Source organism: Belonocnema kinseyi, chromosome 5 (genome assembly GCF_010883055.1).
Source record: "Belonocnema kinseyi isolate 2016_QV_RU_SX_M_011 chromosome 5, B_treatae_v1, whole genome shotgun sequence".
Lineage (NCBI taxonomy): Eukaryota > Metazoa > Arthropoda > Insecta > Hymenoptera > Cynipidae > Belonocnema > Belonocnema kinseyi.
Window position 1 is genome coordinate 64,086,582 of NC_046661.1, and position 18,417 is coordinate 64,104,998.

The following is an 18,417-nucleotide window of genomic DNA, read 5'->3' on the forward strand; positions in this document are numbered from 1 at the left end:
ATATATTAATGCATTATTATATTTGAGAATATTTGTAATAATGTGAAAATGTTGCATGAAAAAATGTAACTTTTGAATTTTCCATTATTTTGTATTCTGTCAAAAGTTGAATTTTTGATTTATCAAGAAAATCCAAAAAGTTGTTATGATAATCTTCTAGGGCATTTAGAAATAAAACATTTTCTTCTCTTGCCATTTTGTCATATCGTCCGTTAATTGTCTTAAAAGGTTCATTTTCGTGTGTTCTTTTTTTTATTTTCTAAATGCTATAACTCTAATAATTTTTTATTTTATGCGCTCACTTTTTGAATTTTTATCCAAAATGGCTGGCTAACGAACTTGGAATTTAGCTTAGGACACTAAAAGAGTGCAACAAAAACCAATCTGATAGATTAATTTTTTCCAAAGTTAACGTGCTCATAGACAGACAGAGAGACAGACATGAAGACAGACATAACGACAAACAGGCATACAGACACATTCGTAAAAACCTGTTTTTGAGATTCAAGGGGTCTAAAAAATTGGACCTTTTGACAAACACTGGGGGGGGGGGGCAAATCTAATACCTTCACTGATGAGAATGTAAAAATGCTTTGTCATGAATAATTTTTTGATAGTTCTGTTTTTAGTTTTAATCATAAAAAATAGCATCAAAAACATGAAAAGTTAAATTTTTAATGACGTTTTTCATAATAGAAGCCAAAACTATGCATCCTATCAAAAAGTGGTTGATAGCAAATTTGTAGATCTGTTTCAAAATCAGAATTTTTGTGTATTCGTCTTTGACCGCATTTTGCATAGTTTGGCCGAAAAATGTAATTTTTGGATTTTTCAGTATTTTGTATGCTGTCAAAATTTGAATTTTGGATTCTTTAAGAAAATTCAAAAAGTTGTTATGATAATCTTATACGGCATTCAAAAAGCAACATTTTTCTTCTCTTTACTTTTTTCATATCATGCGTTATTTGGCCTGAAATGTTCAGTTTCGTGTGTTTTTTGAAATTTTGTAAATGCTATAACTCTGGTAATTTTTGATTTTTTGAAAAAACTCATTAGGATCAATTTGTTCGCCTTTAGAATATTATGAATAACCGTACAGAGAATTTCTGAATTTTGAAAAAAGTGGTCTCAAAACGGACAGGCAGACATTCATACAGGCAGACAGACAAGCAGACATACTGACACATTCGTAAAAACCTGTTTTTCGGATTCAGGGGGTCTCAAAACGTGGACATTTGACAAAAACTAGGGGAGGGGGGGGGTCGAATTTTACACAAATCTAATACCTTCTCTGATGAGAATGTAATATTGAAAAATTAAGAAAAACGAATCATTTGAAAATTGTTGTGCGACATCAGATTTTGAAGTTTTTTAAATCGCCATAACTTCCGCAACTTTGATCTTAGAGAGAAATAAAAAAACACGTCTTCACCTATTTTTCATACTTAACAACATATTTCAATTTAAAACCGATGGGTAAGAGTTGCACTACCACGCTGCTGATTTCAGTTGTAAACAGTCAGGTACTGAACATACACAGATCCAGAATAAAAGAACAGAAAGATTACAAGTAGAACTTCAGGAAAGAGAATTTCTTTAATAATTAAAAAGAAAATACGAAAATCGAGAATACAACGGCAGGGAAGCGTACACAGACAATGATACTAACACAAGACAAAATATAGAAAGACAAACACTAAACAGGATTACAAATTCACATCAATCAACAACAAAATAAGAGTAAAAATTTTGATAAAAACATTGACCAAGATCAAGAAAGCAATGCATTTAAAAACAGAAAAATCTATCATTAGAAAAATCACATAATTTTATAACCAGAAAATGAAAACTTCGGCAGAAAATAAAAGGAATGATCAAATGGTTGACGAAATGGCAGAATTAAATAACAGAAGAAGTTGGAATAATTTTAAAAACAGAGCGATATTTAAAAATAATATTACAAAAAGAAACCCGAAAGACACAAAAATTGAAATATCCACATCAGAACAAAGGAATTAAAACCAACAAAAATGACCAAAAATATTATAGATGTAGAAAATCATAGTCCGATTAAACAGCGACACTATAATCTAAGTTAAAAAATTAAGGGAAAACAAACGCGGAAATAGCCAGAATATTAGAAGAGGGAATTATTGAACCATCAAGCTCGGATGTAATGGGTCAATTGCCAATAACGAAAGCCGGAAATCAGTATTTACTGGTGTTTATGGATCTATTTACAAAGTAGGTGGAAATAATACCGATAAAAAATCAAACGCAACAACAATCAGAACAAATCAGAATTTCACAAAAAGTTAATATTGCGATGGGGAGCATCTAGAATTTTACACACATATAACGGGAAACAATTTGTAAGTAAAGCAATACGAGATTTAACTCAAAAGTTGGGGATAAGACCCTCTGCAAAACCACGGTATTATCCACAGAAAACCCAATGGAACGTTGCATTAGATGGATAAACCGACAATTAGAGCCTACATAGATAAAGATCATAAAAAATGGGATGAAAATATTAAAAATTTTCAGTTCGCGATGAATACATGTTTTCTTACATAAACGTAATATACGACAAATTTCCTTAATTTAGGTAGAGAACTACAACATTTACAGTCATTAAAAAGAGAACTAGAAGAAACAGAGGAAGTAGAGTTACAGGCAACCGATAAACGTACAGATAAGGTTAGAAAATTACAAATAATTAAAGAAAAAGTCCAGAAAAATGTAGATGAAGCTAATGAAAAACAAGCAAATTATTACAACTTAAGAAGACGATTAAAATTTGAAATCAATGAAGAAGTTATACTAAAGAAAGAAGATATGTCCAACAATGTCAAGAGTCAAACAAGAAAATTATTGGATAAATTAATAAAGGAAACTAAACTAAAACCAGAAGAGTTAATTGGACAATAGGGAAGTTAAGATAAAAGCGTTGAAATGTCGCTTTTACGCGAGGCAAATTCCGACGGAATAATGTGTATTACATGACATATACTGTGGTGCAAAATCAGCCCTGTATATAAATTACCACACCACCTCACAGTGTTCAGGATTCTATTGTGAGAAAGGGGGTTGGGTAGGAAAAAAGCAAAGTTTCAAGAAAGTATTGGAAATTTCAGTGCCTCACATGGAAGCGGAGAAAAGCAACGACTCAGAAGCTTAAAAAAGCGATATTACTAGGACAACAAAGGAATCGAAGAAATTTTTCGATTGTGATGAATACATTACATTAAATGTTGCGTTAGACGAGTTTTCCAAGGAACTCGAAAACATGTCCGATTACTAGAAATAGTTATAATATATAATGTGAACGGACATACGATCTCACAACATTAAAAATACATACACAAAAATAAAAATCGACACTAACAAAGACCATGACAGACGACTGTATTACAGGTATATTGAGGCAAATTAAGCTAAGTTAGGGTACAGATTCTGAGGGACAAACACTCCGAGTGAACTCTTGATCATTCTGAATTTAATGACGCAAAGAGAAATAATTTTTTAAAAAGATAGGAATCAGAATCTAAAAGATTTCAAGAAAGACTAATACAACTTTTACACAACCAGTAACTTGTTTGAACACACTGTATAATATCTTTACAGCTGTACTAATAACATGATCGCCCGAAGCATTGAGCCTGTTTAAAGAGAGATGTGCAAACAACGTGGCTAGAAAAAAGGTGTAGCAGGATGCCGAAAGAACCTGCTAATTGACAAGTGTGTCTGCAAAGACGCAGCAACCCATCAGCGCGTCCTGTCAATGGCCTAGATTGACTACTGGAAAGCTTTCGATTCTACCTCTCATAGACTTATCAATTGTCTGTTGGAAAGCTTGAAGGTTCATCGACTGACAACGAACAACCTCGCCTTCCATAGGGTCGCCTTTCAGGGCGCCACCATCAGTCCTCTGCTTTTTTACATCAAGTATCGCGCATGTATTTCATATGCATGACCTAAATATCTATACTTCTGATCAAACAAACTTAGAGTGCTTTAAATATCGTCAATCAGTACACAGCAGAGATTGGTATGGAATTTGCATTGAACAAGTGTGCAAAAATTCACCTGAAGAAAGGAAAGACTATTAGTATCCTCAAGGGCCCTGAGCGTGTGGATATAAGTGTTATTAAACATCTTGACACTGGAGAGACCTATACATACATGGGCGTGCCTCAAAGTCGCATGCAGGACGCAGCATCAGTGGAACAGTCTTTCTGCAGCAGATACAAGCATCTTCTTCGGAAGATTTGGTTTTCAAATCTGTTGGCGTTGAACAAGGTATCTGCGACTAACATGCTCGCCGTTCCGGTTCTACTCTACTTGTTTTGGGGTGGTTAAATGGATAAAGAACGAGTTTAAGGCCCTTGACATCGCCATACGTAAGATCATGCATATGCATAAGAGCTTGCATATCAATTCGTCTCTTCCGCGATTATAAATCTCATAGACCGAAAGCCCACAACATAAATGGCAAAGTGATACACATAAGGCCAATTTTTAACTGAGATGTTGGTCTTATGATGAGGATCATAAAAATGGGTGCCTAAAAGGTCGGAGTGAATACGTTTAGCGGTCGCCGAAAATTCAGGTGAAATTTCTTAAAATTTGATTTTACAGGAAAAAGTTTTAAACAAAAGTTGGCCGACTCTCAGAAATGAATATTTTTATCACTATCATTTTTTGATAAAATTGATATAATTGGAGAAAGCATCGTTAAATATATACCATAACAATAAAAAGCCGTTTTACTTTAGAAGTCATTTTGTCGAAAATCTTTAGAAGAGAAAAGTTACTCCTTTACAGGTATACTCCAACATGGTGAAGAAATTTTTTATCCAAATGATAATATTGCTATGGTATTTATTTCATTGATGTTTTCGCCAAATGTATCAATTTTATCAAAAAATGATTTAATAATGAAAATATGCATTTCTAGGAGTGGACCAACTTTTGTTTCAAACTTTTTCCGGTAAAATCAATTTCAAGAAATTTCACCTAAATTTTCACGCTCTTCGATGTACCTCTACAATTATCGATGCGTAATTGCTTCTATATTATAAATACTGGATTAATAATGCTATTTAAATTTTGTAGCAGTATACACAAATTTTTAAAGTTAAAATTTGAAGTGAAAATACAAAAAATATTCTCAAACTCTTATACATCTATTATAAAGTCATACTTTTCTACATTTTTCTTACCGAGCATTCTGCAAATTTCTATTTGATTTTTCGATTCATCTTTCTTGTCCAGCAATTGTTGAACAGTTCCTCTAACAGCTTTCGGAATTTGATCGACATATTGTGGTTTTATAAGAGCTTTTAAATCATCTTCTAGAATTTTCGTGAAATAATTTTGTAATTCGCTGCCCCTGAAGTGGCTTAAAATTTCTGTCCAATCAGGTGGATTCTGTTTTAAAAAAATGCTTTTAGTATTGATTAATTGAATATACAAGTGAATTTTTTTGCATTTATTACGAAATTAAAGGTAAAGAAAATTAACACTTTTTTTTTAAAGCCCAGAAAATTTCACATTTAAATGGAACTTATTTTCCGACATTGTACTCCCACATGACATTTTGATTAATAACGATTGTTATAAAATCGACTTTAAAATTGGCCTAAGAACAGAAAAAGATTTTAGCCCAAAATTTAATATAACCTCTCCTATAGATTTGAGATACTGAAAAAAATATTGTTTTCTAAGTATCGATACTTTGAAAACTTCGATTCTAATCCGGGTACAGAATTCAACAAAGATTTATATAGATACTTTTAGTAGAGGAAGTAAGGTCAGTCACGGTACCGACACCCTGATACATCAACTTTGTGAGTATCGGCTGCAAGAAACAAGGAATTCATTCGGTATCGCCCACCCCTAGATCTCCCTTCTAAATTTAGGAAGTTCGATTTCTCAATGAAAAACATGTGAACATACGGCACGTTTAAGAGTAGGTAATCTAAATTTATTTAAATATGCCCAATAAATGTTTTTTTTACAGAATGAGGCAAATATTCATCAATCTGTATGAATGGCGTTGAAAAATTTATAAAAAAATAATTCCATAATACTTTTCCGCGACAAAATCTTTCTCGTTGATTTTCTCCGTACGAAGTAGAACAGACATAACTGTCTTTTTAACGTGTACGGCAGCTTTGACAAAGGTTCCATTATATGAATTGTGTAAGCAAACTATTAATATTTTAGTAAAAGTACCTATGGTTATTTTATACATACAGTAAATTGGCCTAAATTTGGCTTTTGCTTTCCAGCCAAAATTTTAAGAGCTGTAGATTTTCCAATTCCATTCGTACCAACTAAACCAAGAACTTCACCAGGTCGAGGTATTGGAAGTCTGTGTAACTTAAAAGAATTTTTGGAATACCGATGAGTTGTTTCCTTTTCCAAATTACTTGGAAGATTTATAATTGATATAGCTTCAAATGGACATTTCTAGAAAAAATATGATAATAAAACGAATCTAAAATCTAAGTTCTAAATATGTGAAGTGTTTAAATGTAAAAACGTAAAATATTACTTTTACACAAATACCACATCCTATGCATAATTCTTCGGAAATTGAAGCTATTTTAGTATTAGGTGTCACTTCGATACAGAGCTTTCCCATTCGTACCACAGGACAAGAACGCTTGCATTCTTGTCTACAACGTTTCGGTTTGCATTTATCAGAATTAACTATCGCAATTCTTGTTAAGCGATCTGTCTCCTCCATTCCCCTTTTTGGCGGCATAGTGCTATTTATTGGAGCTTATATCTGTGAAAAAAATATTCAGTTTAATTCGTTTTAAACAAATTATTAAATAATAAATTATATTATAACCCAAGTAGAAGTTTCTTTAAATTCCCCTGGGAGAACTGATGGGGTGAATCTATCCCCCCTACTGGGGATCCCTATGCGACTGTTTTGAAGATGTTCTTTCAAGAAAAAATTATATTATTTATGTAAGGCTTGAAATAAATAATCCGCTTTAATAGACGCCAGCAAAATACCACGGTGACATACATTAGAGCAGACGTGAGGTATAATACATTAAAAAAAGAGGAATTAAGTCGTTTCTTTTTGCATACTAAAAAAAAATTGTAAATGAACTGAATATATAAACCTTTTAATGCTTCAAAAGCAACAAACAATTCTAAAAAAAATGCACGCAGTAAGAATCGAGCCCACAATCTTCCGGCTACAAACCCGGAGCACTACAGCGTAAGCAACCTGGTCAGTTGGAATATCGTATTTTTACAGCCCGTAAAGTAAGCGACGAATTTTTTTAAAGGGTTTTCCCCCAAAAGTGTTTACATATGAAATGAGAGCAATATCAGCTTTACTTTGGGGTAATTAACTTCCTATAGGGCCGGCAGGTCCACTGAAAGAGCAAAGAACACACAATTATCAATCTCAATCGCCTCTCCTACTACCCTCCAGAATAGTCAGTCCAAACGAAACACACTTTCTCGGATAAAAATTATCCAAGAGTAGCATTTCTTTTTACACACATGCAGTGAACGAAAAAGGTTTTTAATGTTGTTACTCATATTAATAAAAGTTTCGAAATAAAGATCGATTAACTGTACAATTTTCATTTTTGTATAGCTAACTAAAAGTCTTCGAAACATGACCCTTGATCATCAACCCACCGCTGCCAGCGTAGCTTCCATTGCTCATAGGCTCCCTGGAACTCTTCGCGCGGAAGGTTGTCAAGACACCTCGTCGAAGCAGCCTGGACCGCTGGAATCGTATTGAATCGCTTCCCTTTCCGGTCTCTCTTGATATGGGGAAATAAAAAGAAGTGACTGGGAGTTAGGTCGGGGCTGTAGGGTCAGTTTTACGCTGAAGTGCTCCGTCGGTTAAAAAATCGAGTCTGCTGCGTCCGACCGGTGGTCAAAGAGAATTGGGTTCTTTACAACAACGACAGCTTGGGCGAGGTTCCCTGACAACCTTCCGCGCGAAGAGTTCTAGGGAGCCTATGTGCAATGGAGACAACGCTGGCAGCGGTATGTTGATGCTCAAGGGTCATATTTCGAAGACTGTTAGTTAGCTATACAAAAACTTTTAATACATTCTTTGTTCTGAGACCAGTCTTGAAACTTTGTGAAGTGAGTAAAAAATTACAAACGGTACAGTAACAATAGACAGAGGTAATCGCCCACACCCCCGTCAGCAATATGGATTTTATACAACTCGCAGCATACCACCACCATCCCCTCAATTTTAAAATTAATTTGTTTGAAACTTGACGAGATCCGAAGTTTTTTTTCTTCAAAAAACTCTTTTCATTTAACATTTTCCAACATGGCGTCCGTAGCCTAAAACATATGGATGAGGATCTTGGACACAACACAAATTTTTCATCCTCTGTGACCCTTCTCAATCAGTCCAGTAACCTATAATTAAACACCAAGCACAGTTCATACAAACTACAAATTCAACCTGTTACACAATTACATTTCTATGAAATTATTTTCTGTTACACTCCTCAAAACAACGGCTCCCAACTATACTAAAACAGACCAACGGCAGAACGCTGCTATTTTAACTATGGTTGATTACCCATTTACAATCGTTTAATTTTTAGTTCATTTTAATTTTCGCGCGCCAGCTGAGGCATTCGCTCGTAGCAAGCGGTGATTTCTTGTGAAAAGGAGACGAGAACTTCGCGCTCGATCTGTGTTCGTAAGTTACCTGTTGGGCTACGATACTGTGATACGATGGAATACATTTTTTCTGGCGGTGAAGCCCGCAAATCTAACCTCAACTATTAATTTTTCGAAAACCTAAACTTAGCTTATTAATATTTTTTTGTCTAGAAACGACTACGAATTATTTTCGTTTCCCGATGTGAAAGTAAAGAAGGATAAAACGGAATTCAACTTCAAATTGAGATGTAGGAAGCCTTAGGCTATAGTCAAATTAGCAAGTTATTTTTTCCGCCGAAAAGGATATTACATAACGCACTTATTATAATTCTGCTCTCTAGCCTTATATAAGTTTGCTCTCTTTTTTTTATATCTTATTCCACTCTCTTAGTCCTGTGTTAAGGGGATCTGGGAATTTCTTCTTTTATCTCTCGGTCCTCTATTAAAAGAATCTGGAATTTGTCCGCTTACTTCTTGGTCATCTGTCAAAGAGGATCGGGGATTTTCCCCCTCTTACTACTCGGCCCTCTGTCAAGAGGATCAGGGATTTTTTATTACTCTTTCGATCCTCTGTCAGCAGCATCGAGAATTTCTCTCCTACGTCTCATTCCTCTATCAAGAGGATCTGTGAACCTAGTTGTCCCCATCCCTCTTCTTCCACACACAAGATCAGGGATCTTTCCTCCCGTTCCAGTCATCATGATGGAAAAGATGACCACCACCAGGAAATAACTTTTGTATTCAGATGCCCCCCCCCCCCCACGGAAGAAGAGGAATCACGGAGATGGCCGGTAGCGAGCCAAAGGGCTCCCAGCCAACCAACCTTCGCTACAGAACGTGCCCGAAACCACCGACCAAGCCGTCTCTCTGGAAGAGGTTCTTGAGGAGCTCAACCTCCCCCAACAGCTTGGTCAGGTTCTACCAGACCTGGAGAGATACTCTTCGCCGGCAGATATTTCAACCTTGGAGAACGAGAAGCCCATTTCTATCGAGAAAGTGTTTCGGGATCTAGGCACCGATCTTTTGCCCAAGGAGACAATTCTGCCGCCTTTCGAATTGCGGAGCCCAACTATAGGGATTGAAGATATTCACCCTTTAGGAAAAGAGCGCCTACTAGAGCTGAGTGCCTCTCCCATCCAGATTTCGCCTCCAAGCCCATCGAATTTTCACCATTTAAGCTGGTATATTTCTCACCGGTCATAACAAAGCAGCCTCCTAAGAATACCCTCAGGGAAATCTCCAGCCTACCGTCAAAAAGTGCGGAGCCTAACAAGAAGAGGGTACACGAACCCTCCCTCACGACGGTAGTCCAGGAAGTCGTGGACTTTCCCGTCACCTTGGAGAGTACATCGCAAGCAGCAGGATCTCGCCCAAGGATATCCGTTTTAAAATAAAGATTTAAAGATTTGGAATAAAGATTATTGTATAGTTTAAAAATGTAGAACAAATTTCTCATCGAATCCGAATCCGAATGTGAATCCGAAACCAATCTAAATGAATTACACACAAATTGGAAACAAATGTTCTTTCTTTTTCAATCCGATGCCCAATCCGCCAGAATCCAAGACTCATCCCAAGCAAGTTTTAATCTGTCCAGTGAATCCGGGGTTCATCTAAAAAGTTTTTTCAATCATTTTCAGTTCTTGAAAGAATATCAACTTCAATCCGATTCAATCGGACTCGCTATTTAATTATTTTCAATCCGAATAAATGTACCCGTATTTAGAACATATTTAAGATTTTGTCAGTTTTTTCAGAAGCCTCCAAGTAGTCATGTACGTCACCTGTTGATTGTGGCAGATTTGGCATTTTTGTCATCTTTGTATAGGAGATGTTATTCCTAAGCAGTCTTACATCCTTTCTTGTTAGTAATTGGACTGAGTTTGCATCCAACTCTTGATGAATGATTTTGGACGGCCTGTCACAAAAATTTTCCATCAATTTTCTTCTTGACGCTGTTTCCTATGGTATGTCTAGTCAGGGTTTTGTCATCATAAGCTTCGTGTCGATGATCACCTATTTTTCTTGAAAAAATTGGACCAGTCCCTACGGTGTATAGACGTGCTAATCAACTATTCTTTGTGCATCGCCAATTCTTTCTCCTGTGGATTTATGTGCACTCATTCCTTTGTACTTGTAACTATTGAAAAGAAACAACACTTTTCCTTTCTCACTGTACACGACTTTAAGATCATTTTTCAGAAGTTTGCAATAATATATAGTCGTACACTCTTCAAGATCTGAGAAGTAACTAAATACAATTTTCAAAAATAGAGCTAAGTGATTAGGAGACAGGTATGCTTAGCTCAAATCGGGCGGAAAATAAAAGGAGGCCCCCAACGCTCACGTCAAACCCTGACCATTATCTCAATTCGTGTGCACCGCATGGATAAAGGGGATTCTGGGTAAGATGAAGAAAAAGAGAAGGAAGGAGGAAGAGGAATGGAGAAGACAAGATTGTAAATAGGAGAGGAACTAGATTTAATAAAATTGTAAATATTGTAAATAGTAGATAAGTATTAAGTGTTTGACGCAGGGAAAGAGGCTGACGATGCGAGGCAAAGCGAGAAAGTAGCGGCATGCGATCGAGACGAGGCGAAGCGAGGAAGGCTAGGCTATAAAAGCGAGCGGTTTAGAGATGTAAGAAATGGAAGTAAAAGCAGGCCAATTTTTTAAGGCCAGCAGCCTGAAAATCAAGGCTTATCTATCTATAGTTTAAGAATTAATTAAATATTTAAACAGTGAAAAACTATATTTTTTCCTTTGAAGAACTTGATTTAATAGTCGCATTTGACGCGGATGACCTTAAAGAGAGTGAATACTTTTTAATGCAAAGTATAAAAATTCGCATGTATGTTTCGCACGTGTCTCTGGTTCCTTCAGTCGCATCACTTTAATTAAGTACCAATTTTTTATTGTGTTCATCAGCTCTATTGACGAACTCCAAGGAAGGAAATCTATTACACGGGCACACAAAAACGTCACTTGCGCGACAGATTGAATATGGTATATATAAAGAATTGAAATTTACGAACAAAAATAGTAATGCAAGATGAAAATTGAGTAACTTATTACGGAAGAATCAAAGCAGGCACGATATATATAAATACATATTTTTTTTTTAAGCCTCTAGAATCAAACCGAAGGGCCTATGACAAAGCCACCGAAGGCGTCCTCGGGTTGCCGATAGAGGGTTTCTGCTGAATATGGTTACAAAAATAAATAGGCAGTCGCAGATAATTGTCCAGAGGTGGTCCCGAAGGAATTAACCCCCAAGCGGAGGTGTGAAAACCGTGCCGAAAGCTGAATGGCACCTGGGTGAGGTGTCTAGAACGGTGACTCTGGGATACCGGGCGACCTTTTAGAGTACGCAGCCTTATCCTTGCATGCGGGGCTCTACAAGGATGGAAGAACCCCTTTCTCTAGCTTCTCGTGGGAACAACCATGGCAACACCAAACATAGTTGTAGTAAGTGCGGTTCAAAACAACAGAACGCGCAGGGCTCCCAATAATGGGCCGGCCAACAATGCCAACCACTCTAGAGCTGGGGGAGCCAATGAAGATAAATTCAATGCGATGAATCGGCGGAATCTCGGGACCTTTAGGTGGACGGAGCGACTGAATCACGAGTTGCTAGAGTGCTACGATGCGAGTGTGACCCCTGAACGGGGTTACATGGCAAGGCTGCATGCTATGTGGTGCGAGAAACACCCGGAGCTACCGCACCTTTCACATCAACGTCTGCAAAACTATGCCGAACTACTCCAAAAAAGGGGCTATGTAAGCGGAACGCTTACTCTACCACAGCTAGAACAAGCCAGCAACAGAGAAAGAGAGGCGACACTAAGCCCAACCGCGGTCAGGCATCCAATAGAGGAAGAGAGATGCTTTACGACCCATAGAAACATCAACACCAAGGTTTCTCTCAAGCCTAAAGATCTGGCTGAAATGGATGATGAGCTTCGTGGACATTTTTCCGAAGAATCCGACCTCTGAGCTATCAATTATTATGTGTATAATGCAGCGAGAGCTTTGACCGATGCGAACCGTAAAACAAAACCAACGGTTGACCATAAGACCAAAAGACGAATACATCAAGTTGCCATAAAGATATGCTGTGCAAGACAGTACGCGTCCCGCATTCAAAGTGTGGTTGACTACATCACATCTGGCAGGAATTTTACAACCAAGGTTCGAAAGTTCGCGCGGATTAAGAAAGAATGGGAGAAAAACTTTCATGGGCAGCTCCTCGATAAGAAGATGTACGGTATCTTCCACAGAAATGTGGAGGATCAGTCAATCTCGTGTGAGCTAACTTTTGCTTTCCTTAAATTCCCCGGATTAAAGTCTGGTACGAAGGGTTTCATTCTGGCAAGCCAAGACGGTGTCATTTCCACCTTAACATACCGTTGCCATATTTTGAGCTAAGACGTTCCCGATGATAGCTGCAGGGCGTGCCATGCACACCCCGAGCATTTAGCTCACATACTATCTAGTTGTCCAACTCATGCGGGAACGAACTACATTCAAAGGCATAATGCGGCACTAAGAGTGCTTTATTACCATCTCTGTCACTCTTACGGCATTAACTTTAATATCGCTCCTCGAAGTGCTCCTAGGAAAATCGAGTGAACTGTCGAGAATGGGAAGTGCCGCATATACTGGAACTTTATATTCTCGACAATTTTTTCTGCTGCACACTCGAGCCCTGACATGGTTCTTCTTGACTTCGAGAAGCGAACCATGTTCGTCATCGAATTTTCGGCACCAGTTGACAAAAACATCATAGCCAATGTGAATGAAACGAACGAGAGGCATAGAGACCTCATGAGGAAGTTGCAACGATTGTACCCGAAATATTCTGTTAAACTAATCGTCCTTATCATCGGCGTGAAGATACAGGAATTCCAAAGAGAGGTCCCCTATTTTCTTGTATGTTTTTTTTAAGGTTATTGTTCTTATATTTATTTGTTGGATATTTTCTATTTTTTAAGAGATTCTCCGAAGCTTCGAAATTTTTCGGGATTTTCGGAATTCTTTCGGTATTTTCGAGTGGCCGCCGGTATTCGAGAAGACCTCGATTTACTGGAGAACCCGGATATTAGCGTACCACCGGGAACGGTAGGGACTACGTCGGAAATATCGATCGAGGTACAGGATAGGCAATCTAGGGCCAATCTGGGAGCAGTAATGACGCAGTAACCAGGCGGTACCCTGGTACCTAGAGGATGAGGTCCCAGAAGAGCGGGAAGCATCGAATGAAGGGACTGACGAGACGGCGCGAGGTCCCCTGGAAGTTACAAAACAGCGAATCGGGTTCCACCAACCGTTCACCATGTTGGAAGCTACCCCCCATGGGCACCGAGATTAGCCAGGGATGGAGGGTGACCAAGCTTCAAGAGGTGCGTTATTACCAACCCCCGTTCACAGCAGAGACATGTAAAGGGGGGGGGGTGAGCGGGCCATGGTACCACCCACTAGGGCCACTGAGGGCCACTGTAGGGCTCAGGGCCTATCGACACGAAACCGGGAAAACCAAGCGTCAGTACCGCTAAGCCGGAGCATTATGACCCTCTGGGTAAGTGGACCTACGGGTCAGGCGACCTACTATCCACTAACCGTAAACGCCCTCTAGTAAGGACCTCACAGCCAATTTTTACCACCGCGGTTACCAGGGACACGCGCTCGCAGAGCGAGTGGTACAGCCCGAGCCAGCAAGCCCTACTCAATATAACCACTCAACACTGCGAGACCGAAAACAGGGGCCGGAATATAGAAACAGAGGTTTACCGGTACCCAGAGGATTTATCACGAGCCTGGTCCACGAGAATATGCTGCATATGAGCACCGCGAGCAAAGGCCATGGGAAAGTGAAGGGCATCGAACGGTCCGGACCACCTAGCACTACCCAGCGTTGAGCCTCTTCCTCCAGATGAACCAGACTTTAGCAAGGGGAGAAGAACTTGGCATGAGGGACTAGGGACAATTAGGTGCGGATCCGATAATTACGATACGTACGGGCCCCGGGATTTCCCAGATAGAAGAGAAAACAAGAGTAGGCCGTACGACACAGGGTATGGGTGGTGTGAGTCCCCAAGACCATACCAAAGCGCTAAATTTATTTCGGCCCAAGATACAAGTTATGTCCAAACGGGCGGACAGGGCCAACGTGAGCCATATCAGGAGCCATGGCAACAGTATAGGGAGTAGAATTGTGAGATGCAGAACAGGTACTCCCACGAATGGGATGAAAGACCGATATATAGGGGCTATGCGCAGCAAGACGCGCTTGGGCTCAAGCGTAGACAACTTCTTGTGGAGGGTCAAAGAGGGCAGAGCCGCCTCTTTCCTCGCGGACGAGGAGTTGTTAGTAGCTATGCCCTTCCTTTTAAAGGACATTGCGTGGCACTGGTTCCGTCAGAACAGATTAAGATGGAGCACGTGGGACAAGTGCAAGCGGCACTTTCAGGCCCGCTTTGGGGATACTTTCTACCAAGAAAGGCTGGAAAAACAGATCCTCTCACGCAGACAAGGCCAAGATGAACTGTTAGCGGACTACCTGACCTGCATTTATAACCTATATCAGCTCTCGACTAGGCCAATGGATCTCAAGATCCAAATAAACCGGTTATACGCGAATCTTAGATCCGGTTTTAGGAGGGCCATCAGGCGTTACGAATTTAACAACTATAACGGCCTGGCGGTCCTAGCGGCGGAATATGAACGCGTAGCATCCACGTTAGGCGAGAATCTGGCTCCACCTCCCCCAGAAAAGTCCCTGATTCCTGAATACGTGTACAAAAGGAAGGGGCCCCCGGCTAAAAAGAACAGTTCTGTGCCCGCTTTCGCCCCGACTTCAGTTGATAGCAAAGACTCACAGAGCTCTTTGGAGTTGGCTGACCGGATTAAAACGCTCATCGGAGCCATTAGTAACGAAAAGCCTAGATCAGGTGCGAACTCGAGTAGAGAAGAGCCCGCGGGTAAGCCTAGGTCCGGGGAGTCGGAATCATCCACCTCTAGAAAACAGTGGGATGATTCAGAGGTCAAATGTTGGAACAGTCGAAAGAAGGGTAACTTCCAAATTGATTGTCCGAAAAATCAGAAGCGCAATTATTGTCGCAGTTGTTGCAAAGAGGAAGTGATCACGAAAGAATACGATCTTCCCGAAAACTGTTCGGGAAACCGAAAATGGAAGAAAGCGTAAGGGTACACCTTTCTTCCTCCAGTCCCGAATTGACCCCTCAGGACGGCCGATGCTTACCGGAAGAGAACAGGCTGGAGTTAGAGGAGCCGGCAGTAGCGGGGATAGCTCCGAATACGAACCTGACTCCCTTAGAACCTCTGTCGGCTTCGGCAAATCAGGTCCCGATGACGCGCACGGTAGAAATCGAGGATACCATCGTTCTTAATACAAGAACGAGAATTAGAGAAAAACCGAACCCCTGGCAAGAAAATCAGGTGATTCTGACCCTGCTCAAATCGAAGGAGTCCTCGGTAGCATCATCAGATGAAAGCCCTTCGTTACCACTGCGATTAGAGGTTAGGAAGCCCCCTAGGGAGGACAGAGGGTTTAGCTTGCGAGTCTTTACGACTGCCCGAATTGGTAATACTCCTAAGGTCCTTGCTCTAATCGATAGCGGTGCATCCCGAACAGTTATGGAAGGTATTGGCTTGGTCATCGCAGAGAGGTATCAAGCGACCCAGCATACACACCGAATTGATTGTGTTTCGCGAATGATGAAGATCCATATTGCCCAAGCATGGGTGAACAAGTATTCTTGGGTATGGACTTCATCTACACATTCGGAATCGTACACGATGGGAGCAAGCGAACCTGGTATTAGTCCACCACTATACCGAGAAAGGTACCGAGTTGGAAGTGGAGAAGGGATGAAAATCCGGCAACATTAGACCAGTGTTGCGGCCTCAGAGCATAGACGTCGGTGGACACCCACCGATAAAACAGAGATATTATCGAGTGTCCCCGAAGGGGTTGAAAAGTATACAAGATGTAGTGAACCGAATGTTAGCCGAAGGCATTGTTGAGCCATCGAAGAGCGAATGGTCCAGTCCGGTAGTAGTGGTCCGAAAACAAATTGCTTAGAACGAAAGTCCCATGGGAGTGGGGCACCGAACAGGAAAACGCATTCGCTAAGTTAAAAGAACAAATCGCGACAGCACCGATCTTGGCTCACCCAGATTTCGAAGGCCCATTTGTGCTCCAGACCGACGCAAGCGATTTTGGTTTGGGAGCAGTCTTGACGCAGATGCAAGATGGCGTTTAGAGGGTAATAGGTTTCACGAGTAGGACGATGTCGGACGCGGAAAGAAAATACTCAATCACGGAAAAAGAGTGTTTGGCCGTGATCTGGTCGGTTAGGAAATTCCGACAATATCTTGAGGGTTTCTGCTTCACAGTGATCACCGACCACAGTTCGTTGCGATGGTTACACAACCTTCATAATCCAACAGGCCGCTTGGCCGGATGGGCACAAGACCTCCTCAAATACGATTTTGAGGTCGCACACCGAAAAGGAGCTTTGCACCACGTGCCTGACGCTCTTTGTCGGATGTACGAGGAGGAAGTAGCAATCCCCATAGGTGCCATGGAGCCGGTGGAGGATGAGTGGTATCGTAAGCGACTGCACGAGGTATAAGAGACCTCTAGAAAAATCCATGGGTGGAAGATAGTGGATGGAATGCTTTATCGATACCGTCCGAATCCGTTGATATATCCGGTTATCGAAGACCTAGAAGCTTGGAAGTTGGTAGTACCAACTGAGAGAAGGCAGGAAGTTTGCGACAAGGTGCACAATGACCCACAAGCCGCGTACCTGAGAATGGACAAAACGTACCGAACAGCCTCGGTCCAGTACTACTGGCCCGGTATGTATCGGGACATTTATTTATGAGTGCGAGCGTGCGACACATATCAGCGAATCAAGGCTGATCAAAGTACTGCAGCGGGTCTAATGGGTTGTAGGGTGGTCCAACAGCCTTGGACGGTAGTGGCCACCGACGTAATGGGCCCGTGGCCAAAGACAGCTGCAGGCTTCGAACATCCAAGTGGTATTCGAAGACCTTTAGACCAAGTGGGTAGAATTAGCACCCATGAGATGCGCGAAATCCGCGACCATTATCAAAGCTTTTGAGGACACCATTTTGAACCGATGGGGTGCACCGGAAGTTCTTGCGTCGGATAACGGAATAAACTACGGTAACTAAGCGTTTCAGAGGTTGACCGAGACATATGGAGTCCGAGACTCGTTTACTCCGGTGTATCATCCGCAGGCCGACCCTGTGAAAACCCCCTCAAAACAATTATCTAAGCGTTTATAGCCTAAGACCATCGACAGTGGGAAGTGTACCTCAAAGATTTTCGGTTCGCCTATAATATGGCTGCGCATAGCATCACGGGTGTTAGTCCGGCATATTTCAATTTGGGTAGGGAACCAAAGCCGTATAATAGCCTGCGTCGAAGGGTCGAAGAACCGGGAGAAACCGGTCAAGGGCAGCCTTGAGATAGCTCAAACACGATGGAACCGACTTGGATGATCAGAGACCCGCTGCAAACACGCCACGCAGAGGCAGGGCCAAGTCGACGGGACTCAACCTTGAGTAGACACTCCGGCCAGTCCATCAAGGGGAGGGGGAAAGCGAGGATTCCTCTGGCCCTGAGAAACGGAACCGACCCCCTAAACATGTGACCGCGAGGAAGCGACGGAAAGAGGCGGAGAAGGA

At 40.7% G+C, this 18,417-nt stretch overlaps 1 protein-coding gene across 4 annotated transcripts in view; it reads right to left on the minus strand.

The window, feature by feature from the left end:
* Nucleotides 1–18,417, minus strand: part of LOC117172814 (ATP-binding cassette sub-family E member 1) — a 121,147-nt gene that overhangs the window by 92,045 nt on the left and 10,685 nt on the right. For all 4 annotated transcript variants that reach the window (XR_004467061.1, XM_033361055.1, XM_033361056.1 and 1 more), the window contains exons 2-4: nucleotides 6,563–6,799; nucleotides 6,262–6,477; nucleotides 5,226–5,433 (exon numbers count right to left, since the gene is read on the minus strand). Coding sequence is in view for 3 of the 4 variants with exons in the window: in XM_033361055.1 (XP_033216946.1) it covers nucleotides 5,226–5,433; nucleotides 6,262–6,477; nucleotides 6,563–6,775 (637 nt within the window). In the remaining variant the exon portion in view is untranslated. The remainder of the gene's footprint in view (nucleotides 1–5,225; nucleotides 5,434–6,261; nucleotides 6,478–6,562; nucleotides 6,800–18,417) is intronic.